This window comes from Capricornis sumatraensis, chromosome 2, assembly GCF_032405125.1.
Source record: "Capricornis sumatraensis isolate serow.1 chromosome 2, serow.2, whole genome shotgun sequence".
NCBI lineage: Eukaryota > Metazoa > Chordata > Mammalia > Artiodactyla > Bovidae > Capricornis > Capricornis sumatraensis.
Genome location: NC_091070.1, coordinates 126326883 through 126351101, shown reverse-complemented (window position 1 = coordinate 126351101; position 24219 = coordinate 126326883). Strand labels below are relative to the sequence as shown.

Below are 24219 nucleotides of genomic sequence, written 5' to 3'. Positions count from 1 at the left end.
GGTAGCCTTGGGAAAGTTCCTCAATGCCTTCAAACCTCAGCTTTTTAAGCTACATCCGGGTTTCTCAACGGTGGCACTACTGACAGTGAACGCCAGGTAATTCTTCATTGCAGGAGGTTTTTGTGTGCCCTGGAGGCTGTTTTTACCGCATCCTCTGGCTACCCCAATGGTGACAAGCAAAGTTATATCCAGAGATTGCCAAATTTCCCCAGGGAACAAAAACATCCCTGGTTGAGAATCACGGATGTACACAAAGAGGCTATGAACAGTGCTTATTTCACAAGACCATATTGAGAGTTCAATGCAGTAGCACACAGAAAGACCTAGCAAGACTTAGGGGAATGATATACACACAGAAAACCCTCACTAAAATGAGCTCTTCCTGTTCTTATGCTTGCATCCAGAGCAGGATTAGAGTTCGTAAAGACCTTTCAGTTCAGACCGGGGGAGAGAGAAAAGGAGTGAGGCAATGTGCATTTGGGCAGGCAGAAGGGGACCTTAATCTGTCACCAGATGGTGGTAACCTGGATGTGCCTTTCACTTAACCCTTTCTCTGTTCTGACAAGGACAGGTCAAGGTCCATTTAGTGAAAGCAAAGATAAAAGCAAAAGGTGTAAAAATGGATTTCATCATGGTGCATAATGGGAGTGTATAATGGGAGAGGGGAGAGAAGGAGGAAGTCTGCTGTTCTTAATTTCTTCTAAAACTAGCGGGAGGAATGATCTGAGTGTTCCGCAACTCCTCAGCTTCCCTTCTGTCCCCTCCACTCTCTTCCCTCCTTCACTCCTCCTGCATTTACCGAGTGCCAACTTCATTGCATTACTGGATCCTTTATGTGTTAAGTCTATCCAGCTAACATTCTTTAAGTAATGAATAATTTCCAATGAGGCATAATTGGAAAAACAGCTGGAAGGAGCAGGGTTAGCAGTGAGAGAAGGCAATGGAGAGAGACAAAGAAAGAGGAAAGAAAAGGAAGAGGAATGATTGAAAAATATTTTCTCACTTTGAGAAGAGGAAAAGAAAATAATCAAGCAATACGAAGCAGTCCCTACATAAATTTCAAGGTGATAGAAGATCTAGGTTCCATATAGATCATCCTGTCTGTCTCACAACTGGAACGTTATGAAAGGGCTCAGACCACAGCTTAGTGAGAAGTTCTTAATGATGATAAATATCCAGAGCAGGTGACTCCTGGATCATTTTCAGCTGTCCATAATTAAACTGGTATCCATCTCTCGACAATGTCAGGGCTGTAAAATAATTCCAGTCATTGGACCCCTTACATCTGTGCTGAAATGAAATAATATTTGGCAGTAACAAGGAGTCACTGAAACTAAATAAACAACCCCTTTCAAGACTACATAAAAGTCAGTAACATAATAACATTTGACAGGGATTAAGACCTCTTTGGGGCCTAAGGAAGTGTCAGAAGCAGGAATAACAAATACATGGACGGTAGAACAGATCTGTGCTCTAACAGACACGTATAATTTGAAATGTGATGAATTTCCCGAGAGAGATGTGTATTTGGAACACCTAGTTTGCACATGTCAAAAAGCACAGGACTTATCTTAGAAGCCTTTGTTGGGGTTACTCTTCCAAAGAAGGACAAAAGCAAAGCTTCCCCTTTCCATTAAGGAGTGTTTGGGGTTTTGTATATCTGCACAATACATACAGGCACATGAAACCGAATGTGATAACATGGGGAAGGATGGTGAGAAGTTCAGATATATATTAGCTTCAGGTGTGTATTACTCACACATGAAACTATTATCATGGTAATTTTTCTTTTTTAGATCAAGCTTTTTCCCTCAGTCCCAAGATGCCTTCACCCCTCTGATATCATTCTTGGTTCTTTCAGCTTGTAGTGAAAGCTACAACTGAACAACCTTCTGATTTTTTTGAACCTTCCCTAAGGGAGTCAGCTCTTTTGTATCAGAGTTACTTGTGTCCAGGGTCTGCAATCTCTAGGAGCTTGGAAGGGCAGATCCTGATCTGATTTATCTTTCTCCACCCCTACACAGACTCTTATGCATATGTCATTCAATAATTTTAAAATGGTCTTTGGAGTTATTTCTTCCTTGACTTGAAGGTAGGTGTTTTCAAATGTTCACAGCTACTGTCATAAAGCTCCACGGGTATATTGCAAGTATCAGTAGGTTCCCAGGCAGAGTAACACACAAATGGTTACATAGCACACAGTATGTCCCAGATAAGGATGATTCCAGCTGCAGCACTAAAGTAATTTAAGGATTGCACTTTAGATGGGCTTCACAGGTGGTGCTAGTGGTACAGAACCTGCCTGCCAATGCAGAAGATGGAAGAGATGTGGGTTTGATCTCTGGATCAGGAAGATTCCCTGGAGGAGGGCATGGTGACCTACTCCAGTATTCTTGCCAGGAGAATCCTGTGGACAGAGGAACCTGGCGGGCTACAGTCCATAGGGTCGCAAAGAGATGGACATGACTGAAACGACTTAGCATGCATGCACTTTAGACAGTCTAACATTTAATTCTCACTTTCCCTTTGAGTTGGTGACTCATCATCCCATTTTACAGATAAAGAAACTGAGGCCTGGCAATCACATAAGTAGTGGCTGTGGGATTTGAACTCAGGTTACCTGGATCCAAGGTCCTATTCTTCATTACCACATTCTGTGGCCTCACAGAAGCCTTTTTACCCTGAAGCTGGAGTCACTGAGCTCCTACCTAGTATCCCAGCCCCTCACCCATCTCTATACCCAGTCCCCATCTTAGCTGGAGGGATGTAGAGCTTTGTAACTTTTTTTTTTTTTAAGTTTAAATACTCTTGACTCTCTTACTCTTTACCTGGTGTCTCCACTCTAAAGAGCTGTATTTCTTTTTTTCCCCTGAGACCTAGTGGGAATCTGAGACTGGGAGCCCTCAGTCCTAAAATAGCTCTGAAGGGTGGCAGACCATGCTATTTGGGGATAAGAATTATTTTGAACTAAAGATACTTGAAAAAACAGATTCCTCTGGGGACTTGCTGTTCTAGGGGTGGACCCCTGTGCACTAGAAATAATCCTAAGCTCCCTGGTCCAGGATTGTTTCAGGATGAGCTTATGACCTACTTCAGCCCAATGGGATATGAGTGGTTTCCTGGGGTGGCCAGATCCTTCCTCCTCAGTCATGACAGAGCTTTGGGAGAAGACTGCAGCCATCCCACCTCCCTGGGAAATGGGTCGCCACACAGATGGGGGAAGGGTCATTCCTCATAGACACAGGAAGTGGGGTTTAAGCCCATGGGCTAAAGATGACTCCGAAACCTGTCTCGACTTTTAGTTATACAAGCTAGTATTCACCCTTTTGTTTAAGCCAATTATCGTTTTTGTGTGTGTGTGTGAAGTTAGAAGTAAGACGACCAACCTGGTACTGATATGGTGAAATTCATGCCTTCAAATTAAGAGACTTAAAAAATACATACATACACACACACACAGTGATTATAGGTGTGTCTCTGTACATTCAGCTTCCAGCTTTGTTAGACTGTCACTTGCTTCTAGTGCCGGAGGCATGTAGACTGGTCGGAGGTGTTCTAATTTGCTCAGAGGCTATAGAACAAGAAGTGGACAGGCAAGCAGTACCATCTGCTTGATGAGCAGGGGAATGAGCAAAGCATGAATATTCTCTGGCCCTTCTCAGATTACTGTGACTTTGGCAGAACTCAACAGATTGGAGGATGTAAATATCCTAAACACTCTGATGGTATTTCTGTCCCTCCAACTCCAATAGTATCCAGCACAAGTACTCAAAATGAAAGAATGGATGGATGGATGAACACTGGACAATGAAGAATGTGAGGAGAGGAGAGAATAAGTGGGTCCATTGTACAGTTCTGGGTGGGTGGTAAGGGCGAGGCAGAGTATAGATGGAGAGAGTTCATCCTTGGGAAGGATGGCTTCTTTTCTGACCCTGTGAATAGCATGTGGACATAGGTGAGACTGTATGTCTTCAAGCACAGGCGTGGAAGTACCTGGATGCTCACTGAGAAGGTGTGTTCTTGGACTTGTCTGAAGATGCCCCCGGTCTTCATCACTGTGGCTGAGATCTCGAATAGGCATTTTTTTTTTTATCTTTAATTTTTTTTTATTTTTAAGTTCTTTATTACTCCTTTTATTTTCATTTTTATAACCTACTATTACCTTGCAAAAAAGACCCTATTTTATTTATTTTTATTTTTTTCTAATTTTTATTTTTACTTTATTTTACTTTACAATACTGTATTGGTTTTGCCATACATTGACATGAATCCACCACGGGTGTACATGAGTTCCCAATCCTGAACCCCCCTCCCACCTCCCACCCCATATCATTTCTCTGGATCATCCCTGTCAGTTCTAATGAGATAGATGAAACTGGAGCCGATTATACAGAGTGAAGTAAGCCAGAAAGAAAAACACCAATACAGTATACTAACACATATATATGGAATTTCGAAAGATGGTAATGATGACCCTGTATGCGAGACAGCAAAAGAGACACAGATGTATAGAATGGACTTTTGGACTCTCAGGGAGAGGGAGAGGGTGTGATGATTTGGGAGAATGGCACTGAAACATGTATACTATCATGTAAGAAACGAATCGCCAGTCTATGTTCAATACAGGATACAGGATGCTAGGCATTTTTAAATGAGTGCTCCAGGGACTTTGAGTCTCCCCACTTTGAGGACCACTGACACAAGATGGCAAGAAGAGGTTAGAAATCGGAAAGACTCACACCAAAGACCTTCCTGCAGAAACCTCCCCACATCCCCATCTGACACCATTCTCCCTGGCCCCACTCCTCGGCCCTTGTTCACATTTTCAACTAGGCTCCTTCTGCAGGTGTGCCTTTAGGAGCGGTCTTGCCCATGTGTCCTTCATGTGCAATGGACCTGGAGCTTGGGCAGGGCTCTGATGATGACTTCCTTCTTTTTGTATCCCTCACAGCATCTAAAGTCTGCTCTGAAATCACTTAAAGCAAATATTCCCTGTTCTGAATTTAGACAACAGTGGGTCTCCTCCCATTATCACAAGAAATCTGAAAATGAAATTACATAATCATTTTGCTTTAATGAATTCCATAATTACAAAGCACAGCCAATAAAAATGTGATTAAGCGTTCATCCTTAACAAGTTTTTGTTTATCAAATAGATTAAGATAAAAAATACAATGTTGCAGAGGGTGTGGTTAAATCGGAACTGTTAGAAGGAATGGGAATTGGCACAAACTGTCTGGAATGCATTCTGACAATGTGTGTCAAGAGTCTTACAAAGATTTACATACTTTGATTCAGTAATTCTACTTCTTGAAATGTTCCATAAGGAAATAATCAGGGTCCTAACTGTTGGTAAACAGTCTAAATTTAGCAAAAGGGGGAGTGGTTAAATGAATTATTGAATAGAATAGCTTTCCATTAATATTATGTAGATACTGGATATGGTTTTAGAAAGAGGCTAATGTCATAATATGTGAAAAAGCTATGATATTTCCTATTTTTTAAAACAAGTATACATCTCTGAATGGGTGGAGTAGTCTACAGATACTTAAATACTTACTGCTATATGGGCTATGCTCTTTCTACGTTTCCCAAATTTTCTACAGTTAACATGTGTTACTTTTACAATAAAACAGCTAATAAATAAAATATACAATGTAAATGCTATACAGACTTTGTAACAGTGCCACCCCTCCATCCCCTTGCATAATTTTTCCAGCACACTGATTCCAGTATCTTCACCTCTCACATTACTTTCCAGCCCACTATTCTTCAAAGGCTTCCATACTGAAAGGATAAAGTTTTCACTCCTTAGCAGGGCACACCAAGCCCCTGATGACCTGGCCCTGACACACCTGTCCAGCCTCGTGCCTAGCTGCTGCTTTCACTTTCCCTCCTATCCTTCCAGGATACCCACTATATGGAGTTTGTTGATTATACTATGCTGTGTATATATCTGCCTGATTTTGCCTGGGCTGATTCCTGTGCCTAGAATTTCCCTTCCTCCTTCATTACTTCATAAATTCCCCATTCAGCTTTCTAGCCATTTTCCTAAAACCTTTCCTCCAAAACTTTAGAAAGATTTAGGCATTGCTCTCTGCACTCAATGCACTTTCAATAACTTCTTTGTTATCACATGGTAATAGAATTGCTCATTTCCATCTCCGTCTTTTGGGTTGAAGGGTGAAATTAACTTTGTGATGGGCACATGATAAACAGCCAATAAAATACATGCTGAATGAAAGAATCAGCATACAAATCACACAGCCCTTCACTAAGATCGTGTGGGTTGTCCCTTGTATAAGGGCACCCTGCAACAGCCAGTGTGTCTGACATCCAGCCAGCCCTCCTCTCGCCAAGCCAGGGTGCTCAGAAGCTGGGAAAGCACTTGGAGCCAGTTCACTAACTGAGAAAGTGACTGGTGTCAGGGGAAGGGCCTGATATGCCAGAGACTCATTTCACAGATCCATTGCACAAACATTGATTGTGTCCTGCCAAAGTGTGAAAATCAGTGGCTTCAGTTTCCAAATGCGGCCCTGGGCATGTGCAAGACTATCCATCAGGAGGGTGAAAAAATTAGGACCTCTGATGACATTTGCCTTTATTTTTGTCCTTTTTAATCCTTTTTTTTTTTTTTTGAGAATGTTCTATGATATTTGTAATTCATATTCTTGTACATACTTCTCTCTCTGTATACACACACAACATACATGGAAAAAATGCTCAGTTTTTTTTTTTTTTAACTGATGGGATATGTGATGAAAATAACTTGGGATTGCTAGCCTAGAGCACTGGGGTTTTAGTAATGAATAACACATGTCCTCTAATGCGTATGCCGTTCACTACAAACCAGGGGGAGACAGATAAAAACAAACAACCACAATACGATACAGCAAGATGAACTTTGCCTACAGGACTCCAAGGAGATTTCACAAAAGAGATGGCATTTGAACAGGGTTATTTGGCTGTGAAACGGGAACATCTAAGTGTAAACTCTACATAATTCTATTTGACGGGGTGCACTCGGTGAAGAAGGAGTGTAAACTGAATTAAGTGCAAGATGGCTGAAAAAGAATGAGCTAGCGCTGTGACGAAACTGGCTTCATCACCTACAGTGATGGGGATGTGTGTGCTTGCTCATGGAGCAAGGCAGATGTGGCTGGATACAGAAATTCTAGATTTACAGTCACTTCGTCACACCTGATCAAGTTCTACCCTGATTTTTCTATCTACTCAAAGGGTTCTAAGTTAATCCTAAGTTAATATCTGCCAATTCATATTTTTTATTTGTCCTGTATAATTGGTTTAGTACATTTTACAACTTCGTGCAGAGGGGTCAGTACTGTAAGTGGGGAATGTCTTTAGCTCTGGGAATGATGCAAATGACTGACAAAGCCTACCTCAAATGTCTGAAGCCAAATGCATGCCCTCAGAAGCCTGTGTTTGGCACAGTCCTTTTAGAAACTTTAAGACCAGGGAGAAACACTTTCTCAGTAGGGACACTAGGGAAAACTCCCACAGCTGGCTCTTCTATTCAGATGAATTACTAAGCTGGTTAAATTTAACTGTTAGCTCCTCGACTGTAGAGACTATGTCTCAAAGAGCTTGAAGTAACGAGGTGAACCCTGAATTTGGAGTCTAGGTTCCAACATGGGGCTCTGACATTACCAGCTATGGGCACAGGACAAATCTCTTAACCTCTCTGAAACTCTTGGCTCATTTGCTACTGGAGAATAATAAAAGTTAAGTCAGCCTTACAACACTGTTGTGATCAAATCTGACATTCTGTGTGAAACTGTTTTATACTCTCAAAGGCATCTTCCAAATGTGAGTTGTTATTATTATTGTTAATAAGGTCCCAGTAAAAAGCACTGCCTGTTTGATAAAATGCCATGTTCCATAAAATATTGATTCAAAAAAGACTGACTGAATGAATGTGGAAGAGGTTTAGTTTCAACAAACTCACTCAGTGGTGATGCAGAAATTATTTCTGGGGACTCGCATCCTTACCCAAAGCCTGGGATCCTGTTAACTCCTTCCCCCACTGTCCCTACACAAGTGGAAATCCCCTCAAGGGCCCAGCCTTTATTTCTGATAAATAAATGCATGCTGCTAGGAAAATGGTATAATGGGTTAACATTCTGAAAAGGCAGCTTCATTTCATCTGAACCAAGGTTTTACGGACACTATGCCTGAACTCAGGCGTTGCGGGGGCTGGTTTTGGACAGGCAGGACTTCCAGCACCTCTTAAATCACATCACAGGGCAACTGCCCGCTCCACCTACACACAGGGCGGGCCTGCATACATAAAACAGGACTCTCAGACCTCTACGATCTGATGACTCATCCTTGTCTCTGCTTTCAGAAAGTACCATACACAGACTTTACCAGTCCAATACATTTTCCTTTGCTTGCTCCTAAAAGGGGAGAAAATGTGTGTGTGTGTGTGTGTGTGTGTGTGTGTGTGTGAGTGTATGTATATGTCCCTCCAATGACTGAGGAATCCTGAAATGAACCTCTATAGGAAATCCCTGACAATGTTCTGTGGATGGTTTTGTACAGGGGATGGAAACAAGTTGGCAGGAAGAAGAATTCTTTCTGCATAATTCAAAGCAGACATTTTATGAGGGGAGAAGCAAATCAGAAATTTGCTGTCAGTCCTTGAAGTTTTAGTAGTTACAAAAAGTAATATATTAGCCCCTTGCATTAAATCCAGATAGGATCTATCCTTTTCCCCCCCTCTCAATAATATTCCTAAAATGAATCCTTGAGAATGTAATACAAGACTAGCTCCTCATAAATTAGTAGGACTCAGCAGTGGTGGCCTGTGACTAGGTTACATGTTATTAGACTTGCTCTGTTTCTCTGCCACTCCAGCAATAAATGGAAGAATAATACTGTAAGACTTGAGAATAATGAAACTAATTATGCATTCCTATCTTCTTCAATATAATCTAATTAAATATTTCCCAATGAGTTAGTGAGCCCAGACTGAGTTTGTCTTTTTCATATAAAGACTTGATAAAGGCTAGCAGAAATAATAATAAATTTGTTCATTTGGGATATGTGATGAAAATAACTTGGGATTGCTTGAATAATTTGGGAATGTTTGATGAAGCACACGGTACTCTGCAGGGTATTCTCTCGGCCTTGCTCACGATAAGCACTCTGCTGCTCCTGCTGCTGCTGCTGCTGCTGCTAAGTCGCTTCAGTCGTGTCTGACTCTGTGCGACCCCAGAGACGGCAGCCCACCAGGCTCCCTGTCCCTGGGATTCTCCAGGCCAGAACACTGGAGTGGGTTGCCATTTCCTTCTCCAATGCATGAAAGTGAAAAGTGAAAGTGAAGTCGCTCAGTCGTGTCCGACTCCTAGCGACCCCATGGACTGCAGCCACCAGGCTCCTCCGTCCATGGGATTTTCCAGGCAAGAGTACTGGAGTGGGTTGCCATTGCCTTCTCTGGATAAGCATTCTATAGATTTCAAATGGTAATGAGCATTGTTACCCAAATAAGAATGAAGTTGAAAGACGCGATTTTAAAGGACTAGATTTATTGAACAATTTCACCTTTTCTAGGAAAGAATTTTTGTAGGACTGGTTTTCTATTTTTCAAACCTTTAAACTTGTAATTATATATTTAAATATATTTTTGAAGCAATATAGAAATTATATTTTAGATAACTTACATATCAGGATACTTAATTGGTTTTGAGTGTTTTGGGGTTTTTTGGCCAGTCATGTTTGTGAGATAGAAGAATGGATGGATTTTAATGTATAAATAGCTATCTGAAATCCACTTACTTAAAATTAATGCTCTTTGAGTTAATATGTGCAGTTGCTTTTCAGTAAATATATATGAATTTCTATTAGTCTATTCTATCACCTTTAGTTTGGTATTTCTTCTTCCTTTCCTTGCTACCAAGGATCCAGGAGAGAGAATTTCAGAAATAGAGGTCACACTAAAAATATGTTAGAAGCATGAAAACTGTTACCATACTTCAGTTCCAGCTATGCATTCTCCACCTCTAAGGAGTCAAGGCTGTCTGTATCTTTGGTGCATCTTTGACTATTTCGGTGACTGCTCCGCCCCTCCCTCTTTTGTCTTTCCAACATACCCTGTCTGGGGACCATTACCCTTTTGGCTGAAAGTGGTGAACAATAAGTGAGGTCAGCCACAGGTCTCAATGAATAACAGATTCAATTATAACCAGGGAATAAATCTATAACTTTTACATCAGACTTGCTACAAGGTATTAAAATGTCATGAAATAGCAAGAAACAAACATATTGTTTACAACATGATGGACTACCAGCTCTTGAGGGAAGAGACCAGGCCTAATCTGCCATTTATCCAGACTGTAATAGAAACTCTGTAAGTGTCTGCTGCATGAGGACTGAGCTGGGATGGGTATCTACCATAATCTTCAGTCGTCTAGAGAGATGCAAAAGGAAGAAAACATGAAATGGGCTTAGAGGACCCTAGGGTCTTATTTTTTAAAAAATTTCAGACCTATATTTATAGCAAGAAGAAATATTTATAACACAAACCACATACATACACACAGTTGCCACCAGCTAAATATCTGTGTAAACCGCTAGGCTGTTATCCACAGTTAGAAAACCACTGTGTGGGATATGGAACCAAAAAAAAAAAGAGGAAATGGAAGGGACCAAAACCTCTAGTACCCAGGAAATATTCCTGAACAACTGCTGTTGAAATGGTCCATTGTGTCCTACTTGTGCCTTCCAGTAACTCTCACTATCCTTCATTAATAAGTTGGTTTCTTCAGACCACAAACACCTCTTCAATACTATGCATCAGTACTGTGCTAGACAGGCAAAGATACAAAGAATGAAAAAGACTAAAAAAGCTGACTTCCTCTTTGACTTCTCCTCTATAACATCTCTCAGACACATAAAATTTACTCCAAACTATACTTCCACACTTTCCCCAAACTTAGTCTTTTTCAATTTTTTATATTGAAGAAGATATTTTTACTCAGCTTCTCAGTTCAGGACTTTAAAATCATCCTGACATCATCATCTCCCTCCTGCCTCCCATCTCAGGGACACCATCCTGCAGATTCTTCCTTCCTCTTGGCCCAGACGACTGAAGCGACTTAGCAGCAGCAGCAGCAGCAGCAGATGGTAAAGAATCTGCCTGCAATGCAGGAGACCTGGGTACAAACCCTGAGTCAGGAAGATCCCCTGGAGACAAGGACCTATCAATTCCTTCAGATCCAGCCTCTGCCCACTTCTCTATCACACTTTCTCTCTTTAATGAAATGCTAAGCACACTGGCTTTTCTTATTCCTCTGAGAAGCTGACATTGTTCCCTTCCTGCCTCCAATTCTTTGCACATGCTGTTCCCTCGGCCTGAATAATTTTCCCTGTCTCTTATTACTTGGCTCTTTTTCATCTTTATCTCCAAACACTCAGTTAAAAGTATTTTCCCATGTAATTCCTTCTGATGTAAAGCAAGTATTGCAACTTATGCTTATGTATGTATTTGTTTGCTTATTTGATTTTTGCTTAATGTCTCCCTTCCCATTCAAAAGTAAACTCTCTGAGGGCAGGAAATTATATCTGTGTTGTACATTAAGATAAACTCAGCCATAGATTTGGTACATGATAGACCTTCAGATGGGCTTCCCTGCTGGCTTAGATGGTCAAGAATCTGCCTGCAATACAGGATATCCAGGTTTGATCCCTGGGTTGGGAAGATCCCCTGGAGAAGGGAATGGCTACCCACTCCAGTATTCTTGCCTGAAGAATTCCATGGACACAGGGTCTTGGCAGGCTACGGTCCATGGGGTTGCAAAGAGTTGGACATGACTGAACAAATAACACTACCACTACTAGAAATTCAAATATTTGTGCAATGCATAAAATAAAGCATTTTTTAAACCTTAGTTATCTCTTGATCATTTAGCCAAATGTATCCCTGTGTACCACTGATTGAGTGGATAAATAAAATGTGGTAAATACATATACTGGAGTATTACTCAGCCTTAAAAAGGAAAGAAATTCACATTTGCTACAATATGGATGAACCTTGAAGACATAATGCTTAGTGAAACAAGCCAGTCCCTAAAGGCGAAAACAATCATACTATACAATTCTACCTATATGAGGTATCTAGAATTGTCTAATTTTTAGAAAAAGAAGATAGAATGATGATTATCGGGGGCTGGAGGTGGGAAGTGAGGAGTTGTTTACTGAATACAGAGTTTCAGTTTTATGAGATGAAAAAGTCATGAAGGTTTCCTTCACAGCAATGCAAATATACTTAATACTACTGAACTGTACACTTAGAAATAGTTAAGATGGTAAGTTTTATGTACTTTCTACCACAAAAAATTAAAAATCCCTGTTTATAGGTATTTCAATTCTTTCATGTTTTCTGGAATACAAAACGGCAACAATCACTGAAACTGAGAACAGAAATTAAAAATAATAATAACAACAGCTAACCCTTATTGGATCATTATTTTAGATCAAGCACTATGCTATTTTCTATTTCCTGTTTCATTTAATCATCATTATGGCTTTATGAGGTAGACAGCATTATCAACGCTGAGTTTACAAAGAGAAAACTGAAGTACAGCAGAGTTATGTAATTTGTCCAAGATTACATAGCTAGTGAGTAGTGGAATCTGCATATGAGCCCATGCAGTCTGTTTTGGATCAGTGCATCTAACTCCTGGGTACAGGTCTCATCAAACTAGTAAGAGACACTCTGGAGATGAATTTAAGCTCTCAGTAAATAGTTTGTTGTTGAGTTACTAAGTTGTGTCTAACTCTGCGATCCCATGGACTGCCACACATCAGGCTTCCCTGTACTTCACTATGTCCTGGAGTTTGCTCAAACTCATGTCCATTGAGTCGGTGATGCCATCCAATCATTTCATCCTCTACCGCCCCCTTCTCCTCCTGCCCTCAGTCTTTCCCAGCATCAGTCTTTCCCAACTCATTTTCTACTGACTCAGCCCTTTGCATCAGGTGACCAAAGTATTACAGCTTCAGTTTCAGCAAATAGATCTTTTTTCTACACCTTCATCTCTGATTAATTTCCATCAAATTCTCTCATTTCCCATCTTTCCTTCTTTATTCCAAGGAAAAGACTCAGTCACCTTAACCATATAAATCTTAATTGTAAGAATTAAAAGTTTCTCTTGATCCAAACATTTGAGCAGAAGCCACTCATCAACATGGCTCAAAATAACAAATTGTTCAGCACCTCCATTATCTGCTAATATATCTTCATTGTTTTCGCCTAAGTAGTAGGAAAAGTAATAAACATAGAACTACTTAGAGGTTCATTCTCATTACGGACAGTAGCTTGTATTCAAGAAATGTGCAACCACAACTACCACTTAAGAATCTTAAACTAATTTCAATTTTTGTGTAAGACAAGCAGAAGGAACAAAAAGAAAGTGAAATCGCTCAGTCGTGTCCGACTCTTTGCGACCCCATGGACTGTAGCCCACCAGGCTTCTCTGTCGATGGGATTTTCCAAGCAAGAGTACTGGAGTGGGGTGCCATTTTCTTCTCCAGGGGATCTTCCCAACCCAGGGATCGAACTTGGGTCTCCTGTATTACAGGCAGATGCTTTACCTTCTGAGCCACCAGGGAAGGAACAAAGGCTTCCAAATTAATGAGATACTTAACCTGCCTGAGCTTCACTTTCATCATTTTCTCATTATCTCCTGGCAAGCTGTTGAGAAGATTAGGTTAGTTAATAGATACTAAACACTCAGCACACAAAGCTTGGTACAAATTAAGTGTTCAATGGACAGTAACTATTATTACCATACATAAAGGGGGTTTACTGGCAGTCTTAGATACAAGAATCAGATGAGATTGTCTTTATGATTCCTTCTCCAGTATCATTCCAATCATGGTAGGCATGTAGTGTAACATGCTGGAGAGGCTTCAAACCCACCCAAGCAAGGGCAATGATGGTCACTCTTTACCACTTGAACCTTGCTTTATTATTGTGGCTGCGCCTCCACTAATATGTGTCCTGGAATCCTTGACTGGATTCCTGCCTTGCCCAGCAGTTCTCCCACTGACCAAGGTCCTAACCAGCACCTCAGATCTCACACATGTGCATTTCGTGCTGATGGATCCCAGGGTCCTCAACTTTGGGTACCACTCTTCCCCAGTGACTACCTGCCTCCTTCTTGACTGCTGACTACTTGCTACATGGGCTTGGCCAGCTGCCTCGGCCGCAGGGTAGAAAAGAGCTGGGGGCACAATTTGGATGTCTTTGCTTGAGCTGTGCTTTTTTTTTAAAAACAGAACTTCAGGTTTCTGATGTGAGAAGCAAACATATTTTCACCCCAGGAGCACTGACCTTCTGCTCCTCAGTTACCAGCTTGGCCTACCTTCTCTGCTGGACTGCTCTGGCCTCCAAAACGCAGAGGCTCAGAGTTGATAACCCATCTGACTGTTCTTCCCTATCCTAACAAAATTCTTTCGGTTGTAACTCTTCATAACTCTTTATAAACATTTCTAGTATTGTGATTTCTCCTCATTTTCCCTTCGTTGGGTGAGAAATGCCTCCAAAGCTCACATTTTGGCACAAGAATCCCTAGATTGTTTTTATAGTCCCAGCGTAGTACTTCTTTGTTACAGCTCAATATTCCTAAATTTTGTTCCAAGTCATTATTTTACATTTATAAATATCGGGTTGTATTAATTGGTTCCAGCTTTCAAAATGTTCCATCAGAGGTTATTTTCTGCTATTTTGATAGTGGTTTCTAAACCTTAAAGTGCCAAGGCCCCGATGTGGGCCGTGTTCTCTAAGCATCCCTGAAGGACTGATGTGGGACAGAAAAGATACGCAGACCCTGGGCCTCGCTGTGCTCTTTGAAGACTATACTGGCCATAATAGCTTCAAAGAATTTCAACAAGTTCCTAAGACATGACCTTCGCTTTCCGAAAACCACGTTGGCCAGGCTTGTCTTAATCAAGCTGTGCTTTTCTAAGCATCCTTTTACTTGATCTCCTGCAGCAGTTTTTAATACTTTCCCTACAAGTGAAGTTAAACTAACTGGCCTGTAATTTCCTGGTGTGTCCCTAAGCTCTATGAAATAACGGCATTAGGTTGGCTACCTTCCAATTCTTCCTGAATTTTTTAGTTTTGTTTTAAAACACAGGATTGAAAAGGCCAGAGAATGCTTCCTGTCTCGCTTTCCCTTCGTTCCTTCCATGACATACTGCTCTCTCTGTTCCCAGTAGATCTGCCATTTTAATAACTTCAAACCTCTTAAGTGTGTTCACATATTATTTGTTCCTATCTCTGAAGCATGAGTTTTCCATTTTTCATTTTGACAAGGGCCACCTCCCAAAACAAGGGCTTACAATTCTATCGAATAGACTTAATTCGAGGCACTGTTTAAGGAATGAGTTTCACATTAGGAATCTGGAAAAGGGTGGCAACTAGATAATAATTAAGCCTCTGTTCTTACTTGTGAGTTATTATGATTACATGTTGGGGAAAAAATTGAGAAATATATCTACACACCCAGGAGTAGGGGCTAAAAAATGGAACTATTACCTCTGGGGGTTCTAATCCAATGTACTAGAAAAAAAAGTGTCTTTAAAAAATGTGGTGAAACTAATTAGATCTGAAGATATAAACATTTGCATCCTATACTTGTTTAAACTGCATTTGGTTGATAACTCATATCTAATACAAAAGTCTTTCCACATTTAATGATCTCCCAAAATTATTTCCTAATGGAAAAGCCCATCTTAAGATACTTTGATAAAAGGTTTTGTTTTTTTACTGATGGGGTAAAGAGGAAAATTAATAATTATTTGTATTTGTAAAATTGCAATGTATTACATGAAGTTTAGGATTGTCCCTGTTTGCTATTATATAGAATTTACTATTCTTTGAAGTGAACCATAAATGAGGATATAAAAACCTTTATTCTTTACGGATTACTGTTTCAGCAGACTGTTGGGATTTTGTTTGTATAGTGACCCAATTTGTCTTTTCTGAATAAGTCAGAGACAGGCACATAAACCACAGTCTGTGTGTGGACAGAGTCTCACTTCCCATAGTGAGGTACAGTAATCACCATTATGAAATAAGAACTATGGAGTGCAATACAAAACTTTTAAGACAGCTGACCCTGATTTCAGATAAGTTGGGTAAATGATCCCTTTGCCCAGTTGGTGCTTTTTTCTTTCTAATTTATCAAAGCCACAGTGTCAAAGTCTGAAAATTTTACATCTAAGAGAGTTTCAGAAAAACATCTATTTCTGCTTTACTGACTATGCCAAAGCCTTTGACTGTGTGGATCAAGATAACCTGTGGAAAATTCTGAAGGAGATGGGAATACCAGACCACCTGACCTGCCTCTTGAGAAACCTGTATGCAGGGGAAGCAACAGTTAGAACTGGACATGGAACAACACACTGGTTCCAAATAGGAAAAGGAGTTCGTCAAGGCCTGTATATTGTCATCCTCCTTATTTAACTTATATGCAGAGTACATCCTGAGAAACACTGGGCTGGAAAAAGCACAAGCTGGAATCAAGATTGCTGGAAGAAATATCAATAACCTCAGATATGCAGGGATATGCAGGGAGAAGGCAATGGCAACCTAGTACTCTTGCCTGGAAAATCCCATAGACAGAGGAGCCTGGTAGGCTGCAGTCCACGGGGTCATGAAGAGTCGGACACGACTGAGCGACTTCACTTTCACTTTTCACTTTCATGCATTGGAGAAGGAAATGGCAACCCACTCCAGTGTTCTTGCCTGGAGAATCCCAAGGATGGCGGAGTCTGGTGGGCTGCCATCTACGAGGTCACACAGAGTCGGACACAACTGAAGCAATTTAGCAGCAGCAGCAGCAGATATGCAGATGACACCACCTTTATAGCAGAAAGTGAAGAGGAACTAAAGAGCTTCTCGATGAAAGTGAAAGAGGAGAGTGAAAAAGTTGGCTTAAAGCTGAAAGAACATTCAGAAAACTAAGATCATGGCATCTGGTCCCATCACTTCATGGCAAATAGATGGAGAAACAGTGGAAACAGTGGCTGACTTTATTTTTTTGGGCTCTAAAATCACTGCAGATGGTGATTGCAGCCATGAAATTAAAAGATGTTTACTCCTTGGAAGAAAAGTTATGACCAACCTAGATAGCATAAAAGTAGAGACATTTCCTTATCCACAAAGGTCCGTCCAGTCAAGGATATGGTTTTTTCAGTAGTCATGTATGGATGTGAGAGTTGGACTATAAAGAAAGCTGAGAGTGGAAGAATTGATGCTTTTGAACTGTGGTGTTGGAGAAGACTCTTGCAAATCCCTTGGACTGCGAGGAGATCCAACCAGTCCATCTTAAAGGAGATCAGTCCTGGGTGTTCATTGGAAGGACTGATGTTGAAGCTGAAACTACAACACTTTAGCCACCTGATGCAAAGAGCTGACTCATTTGAAAAGACCCTGATGCTGGGAAAGATTGAGGGTGAGAAAGAAAAGAGGAGGAGAAGGGGACGAAAGGTTGAGACGGTTGGAGGGCATCACCGACTCAATGTACATGGGATTAGGTGGACTCTGGAAGTTGGTGATGGACAGGGAGGCCTGGTGTGCTGCGGTTCATGGGGTCGCAAAGAGTCAGACACGACTGAGTGACTGAACTGAACTGAACTTATAAATGCTCAGATACCATCGTGTATCAGATTTACTCACAAATGGGAGAATTTTTGCACGTATCATACACACAGAGCTTTCTCATTGATAACATTTCAGTTGGCTTTGAATGTCCATCAATATTTTCCTTTTGGTTTTTGTCAGAGCTGAGTCTGGCCAATGAACAGGTCAGATTCTCTCTGTGGACCATGAATGAGTGAGTGAGTGAAAGTCACTAAGTCATGCCTGACTGTTTGCAACCCCATGGACTCTAGCCTCCCAGGCTCCTCTGTCCATGGAATTCTCCAAGCAAGAATACTGGAGTGGGTAGCCATTCCCTTCTCCAGGGGATCTTTCCAACAAGGGATTGACTCTGGGTCTCTTGCATTGCAGGCAGATTGCTGACCATCTGGGCGACCAGGGAAGTCCAGTATGTGGACCATGAAGCACACACAGAAATATTTGTGCACATTTAAAGAATAAACTTAAATGCAGGCATGAATATTAAAGGTTTTTTAATATATTTTTTCCCCCAGTGTTTTAGATAGTTTCACATAAAATCCCACCTTTAGGATTTTAAAGTTGTAATTAAGATATGTACTGGGTGTACCTTTCCTAATTTGTGCACATGGCACCATGTAAGGACAAATTTAGTACATATGCAGCCTGTCTTCTCTTCCCTTCCTGTTCCTTTGCTTGAGCTGTTTGTTCCCTTTACATAGAATGTCCCCACATTTGAAAGTCAGGACCTATCTCTATCCAAGGGTGGACAGTTTTGATCCCAGTGAAAGAAGACTGGGTATGTGGCAAGGTGGAAAAATCGGAGGCTATGTTTTTAACTATGGTAAATTCATTAAATCCAATTTTCTAAAATTTTCAAATTATTATAAGTCTTGCCTTCTCTATGCTTCCATTGCCCTCTGTGTAAGAATGGGGATATATATGCATGTATATGTATATATAGAGAGAGCATATAATTTTAATTATAGTATAGGTCAATTGGGACAATATATTTAAAAGATCAAAATTGTCAGCTCCACTTCCTTTCCAATGCCACCTTCTCTGCAAGGCTCCTCTAGCTCTCACCACCTAGGCTAACCTAAGATCTTCCTTAAAATGCCCAGAACACTCCATTTCTCCTTCACAGACTTCACTGACAATTTTCTGCATTGTGTTATACAATTTAACAAACACATACTGAATACCTACTCTGTGTCAGGCATGTCTATTTTCTTTTCTTTTCCCCCCCCTAACTAATCCTTAAACTTCTTGAGGTTAGGATCGTTACACTATTCATATTCCACTCCTTCCACTGTCTACATAGTCTGACACCTAGTGCCTGAGCAAGAATGTATTCATTGTTTGGCATTTAGTAAAACTGGTCACTAATAATGCAAGAAATGTCTGTATACCCATTCTCATGTGTGTACACATCTTCATGTAGAATTACCTGGTGGAAATTACATGTAATGCCAGTATATGGGATCATAACCATCTTCATCCTCATGATGAAATACTACCACCGCCACTACTAGAATGGTGAAGTGATAGCTAACATTCCTGAGACCATATACAAAGGGGCAAATTCTCTTTCCATTCCCACACGGGTCTTTGGAGTAGTTCCTTCTAGAGCAAAACTAGTTTCCCTAAAGAGACGCGGAAAGCACACAGACCGCTATGTCTCTGTGGAGTCGCATTAGCGGAAACCTAAGCACGTTTTCAAAGAATGATAATTTATAAATAAAGACTATCTCACAAACACAGTACGGTGGCTAGATGAAATTCTAAAGTTTCAGGGGGAAATTACATAATTTCAAAATGAGGCTGTGTGTACATAGCACCAAGCCATCCAAATGAAAGCCTGAGCAAATCACTGTGGAATGTGGTCTTTGCTGGCCCAGACATTTCAAGTCGTTATTGGAAATATGTAATGTGGTTCTGACACTCTTTTACTACTCATGGATCAACTGCACTGGAGTGAAGTTTCACTTGAATTCTCTGCTCCTAATCGACCGCAGGTTGGGAAACCAGAAAGCCAAACAGGTTAGAATTGTGTTTAAAGTAAGAACGAAGAGGCTCTGATTTAAGGCTGATGAGAGTATCCTACAAATAGAAGTCAGAGTCAGTACATAGCCTTTATATTATCTATTTTGAGTTCTCCCTCCTCCCTCTATGAATTTCCCATGTAACAGAAGCAATTTTGTTGGATTATCTTTTCTTCCCCCACCGCAGAGTTTCCTTTGAGTAGAAAAATAAAAGACTTCCTAAACAGGCTCTTGAGGAATTCACCTGTGGCCACTGTCCTAGTTGCTCCCGACCGTGAAAGCTTTCAAGCAGAAGTGGAGCTAAGAGCAGGCCGTCTGCATGCCTGGACGGTCCAGAGGTCCTCAAAGAGTTGGGCTCTGGGCCTCCTTCAGGGCCACCACGCCTAACTGCCTTGAGACCCTCAGTAGGCACCGGTTGTACCATTTCACTTCTCTTGGGAAGAGGGGCCAAAACAGGCCCTAAGTGTGGAGGGACTGCGGTTGGAGATGTGCCCTCTTTTCCGGGTGTGCATGCTGGCCTTGCCTGATGCTACCCAGGAGCCCGCATTTGTTCATGTGTCTGATCCACTTTGGCTTCAGTGACTGACATTAATGCAGGTCTGGTGCACCCCAGGCCCATCTCTGTGGTGCTCATCCTGCCTCCCCTTTTCTTCTGAAACCATTCAGAAGAGCGTCTGTGAGCCGGTGTGGGAAGCTTGTTGCCCAAATGCTCCCCTGGAAGAATGTGGGGGAGCCAGATGTGAGACGGACCTCCTCCGAGTGAAGGCTCCTCAGAGTCGCAGCACAGATTGGAGATGAATGGCTTTCTAATTGAACTCTGGGTCTGTAACATCGGGCTATCCCACATCCAAGTCAAGATGCCTGTCCACATCAGATGTAAAAACTGGCCCGTTATCATCCCTGATTTTCTCTGAGCATCTTTGAAGAAGAAAGAGTCCTTTGGGTGGGAGGGGGAGGAGGGGCTAATTGATCCCAGGTCTGAGAATTGGACGTGGATTTCTATGGCTACTTCAGAAGAAAACTTGCAATATTTTAAATCCAGGTATCACGTAATGTTTCAACTTGGGCACACACATGTGGGACATCCTAACAAAAGATAGAAGGCACGTTCTCTGACCTTAACAGTGCAGAATGAGTTTTCCATGACAGCAGGGGTAGTGCAGCAAGAGTTAATGCTACAAAATCCACAGTATTGGCAGTCGTAAATAAATCCAGGGGAGCTCGTTCAGATAGTACGCAGGCAACACTACAGAGCCTATTATGAAACCATCCAAGAACCAAGACACATAAAAACTTTTATTAGTCATCACTGAAATAAAGTGCAAACAAGTTTGTTTTGAAAGATCCCAAAATCTTTATGCTTTTGGTCTGCAGAGTCATAAAAATAGTGCCTGACAAATTTTAAGCGATATTCTAATTAATTGTTGGATTTTTATAGTTTCTTGGAAGTTGGATATTAACAAGGCAGGGTAAGAGGAAAGCCCCTGTACTGAGGCTGAGTTCTAAGTCCTTTGTACAAACCCACTGGCCAGCCAGGACAGATTTTTGCATCTGCTAGGAGCGGAATGGATCACTAATCTGAAGAGCATTGTTATTTTCACACTGATCAAAGTAGAATGTGAAGTGTACACAAAGTTCACAGACGGATGGAAAACTATTCCAGTTGTTTCTCTGTCATGCGCAGGAAGCACTTTCTGGGGCGTTTTTACATTGTTTCTTCGGTGAAACTAACACTTTGTAATACACCAATAACACGACCCCCTTTAATACCATCACACACTCAGTAATTACCATAAAAAAGTTTGACCCCACACTTTTATATATACACATTTCTGATTTATAGTCTTCAACTGGACCCAGTAATAGTGTAGACAATGTGGGACAACTTTTTTTTCCTAAAGGGAGATTTTGTTAAAAGGGAAATGGATTTTTTTACATGCCCATCATTAGGAACAAACAGCCCCAACAATGAGAGGGGATTTGCTTTCAAAAAATGAATTAATTTTTTTAAAAAGTGACTATAAAATTATTACTTCAATTCTTGCTTTTTTTTAAAAAAAATTACAAAATTCTCTTCAATCAATGCATTTACCTACCTCAGAATATAAGGGAGCATTACCACCTAGAGGTTTCTTTGCCTTTTTAGATGTACTTCCAAAAACTGCACTTGATCCATTGACCTGTAAGAAAATTCATTCATAAGGAAAAAGAAGGGCTTACTTAAAGAATACTTAGATAGGTAGATGTTCCTTTCAAGTACCTAGGTGATTTGAGGGATTGGGGAAGAGACAGTCATCAGTTAGTTCAAATATTTATAGCCACTTTGGTAAACCATTAGTAATTGTACAAGGATGTGCCATCTGACAGAACTTCTCTGTGTTATCATTCTCGTCCAACCTCTGACAGCTAGGAGTCTTCGGAGGCTTCGTTTTTCCAGTTAGTTATGGCCTTTCTTGGAACATTAAATAGTTTTGTCTTTTATTGCTGTTGAGACCTTTATTAAATAATTCCTCACAAAACCTAGCATGGAGCCTAGTATGACCTCAGACATTTTTGTTGAATGAATGGATGCTGAAAGGGCAGCATTCACGAACAAAAAACAACCCCTTCCAGATTAGATCTTTCCAAATTTATTCTAGCTAAGTGTTTCAGCAAAGTCATGCACCCAAACTTACCAAACCGCCCAAGAATGTGTTAGTTTTATTGATTTCGTTACTTTATTATTTTAAGAAAGATGTCTCCAACGGGCGTCGGGGTGAGACGGGACAGGTACCTGCTGGACGATGTCTTGCCAGGAGACCATACTGAAGAGTCTGCGCTGAGGAACTTGGACAGCGAGGGTGAGAGCGTGAATGAGAACCTCGTCCTCGATCCGGTTTCCAACGACAAAAGCGATGGAGCCCTTCCAGTCGTTCTGTGACAAAATCAGAAGGAATCAGGTTCTAAGTACTCCTGGCGAGGTAATTTTGTGTCAGAGGCTTCCACTGACAAACAGGGTTAACAGTCCTAGAAACCTTACTTTAAAGACAGGCTGACATTACGGTGTATGTGGGTTTTTGATTCAAGCAGCCACAAGGCGGCAGTATTGTGCCAAATTTCATGCAACTTGCCCCAAAAGCAATTTCCCTGAGAAACGAGATCTATATTTTAAGGAAGACAATTTTTAATTTTTTAAATGACACATTTTCACTATAATGCTGTGAAATAATACTTTGGTACTGGAAAGCAATAGTTCATCTGTCTGTTACATATGTGCATGAATGTACAATTTCCAATGCAGCAATCTTTGTTTTGTTCCCTGATACATCTTAAGATGCTAAACACTGCTAGGAAAATAGAAGGGACTTGATAAATATTTTTTGATTGTTCGGTAATATTGAATGAGTTGCCAAATAAGCTTTTTTTACATGAGGTAAAATTCAATCCCAGAGTTTTTGATGCAAAATATTTTTCACTATTCACCATCCATGGATCTAGTTTTTGTAAAGGACAGAACTAGAACACATATTCTCCTCCTAATGTAAACACAACACTCTCATTACTAATTCACATGTGAGTTCTTTTTACTCTCAAGAAATAGGCTGCAGTTTTAAACTTGAACATGAAATGTTTCATCAAATAAAAAAATAAGTTACTAAAAAACAATATATTTGTTCGATAATCCCTTTCTATTATAATTTTGTTGGGAAGAAGCAATTCTCTGGAGGAAATGAGGAATGGAATTGACTGACTTTCCCATGATGCGATGCTAAGGAAAGCCAAACTCATGCAAATCAGGTCTATTGCTGCTGAACACTCACTACCTTGGGGAGAAGGACGAAGCAAACGTGATACATTCATCAGGAAAGGGAGATAATAATAAGGGAGGACACCCTGGCCCTGCGACCTCTTTAGACCTTAGTTTCTCCATTTATAAAATAAGGGGGTTGGACAGAGATGTATGTAAGATTTCCTCTAGCTCCATTCCAGAGATCTGATAAAAATAGACTAAAATTCACCCTTGGTAAATTCCAGAATATTGTCTAAGACGATCTGGAAAGATTTTACAGAAATTTAATGAAACACATAATTTTCCATGGTTCTCTGGGTTTCTGTCCAAATCATGTGTCAAGATAACGATACAACTAGAGTATGGATGGGAGAAAAGACAAATTCTTCTTTACCATCAAAGAGTGACTATCGTTAAATGTCTCTTACTTCTCTGCATGGAAACTCACCAACCCTAACCACATAACAAAACCCACACAATTTTCAATGTTGTCACCAAGACAAATAACACACATAAAAGCATAGAAATTTCTATTTAATCTACAAAGTGTGTACTTGTGTTTGTGCACATGTACAAGCATGCATGTAGGTGTGGCTCTGCGTTTCCTTCTGTTACACTGGATTTCAAGTCTTTTTTCGTTGACTGATTCACCATAGGAAGACTGAGCATCTGTTTTTCAAATAGCCTGATTCTGAAAAGCAAGTGTGATATTTATAACTGGAAAAAAACTCCATAATCACCAAACGACCTTTCTCCAC

General features: G+C 40.7%; 1 protein-coding gene across 1 annotated transcript in view; it reads right to left on the bottom strand.

The window, feature by feature from the left end:
• SPAG17 (sperm associated antigen 17) overlaps positions 1 to 24219 on the bottom strand; it is a 250892-nt gene that overhangs the window by 193364 nt on the left and 33309 nt on the right. The window contains exons 2-3 of the mRNA XM_068966033.1: positions 22466 to 22606; positions 21789 to 21872 (exon numbers count right to left, since the gene is read on the bottom strand). Coding sequence (XP_068822134.1) covers positions 21789 to 21872; positions 22466 to 22606 — 225 coding nt within the window. The remainder of the gene's footprint in view (positions 1 to 21788; positions 21873 to 22465; positions 22607 to 24219) is intronic.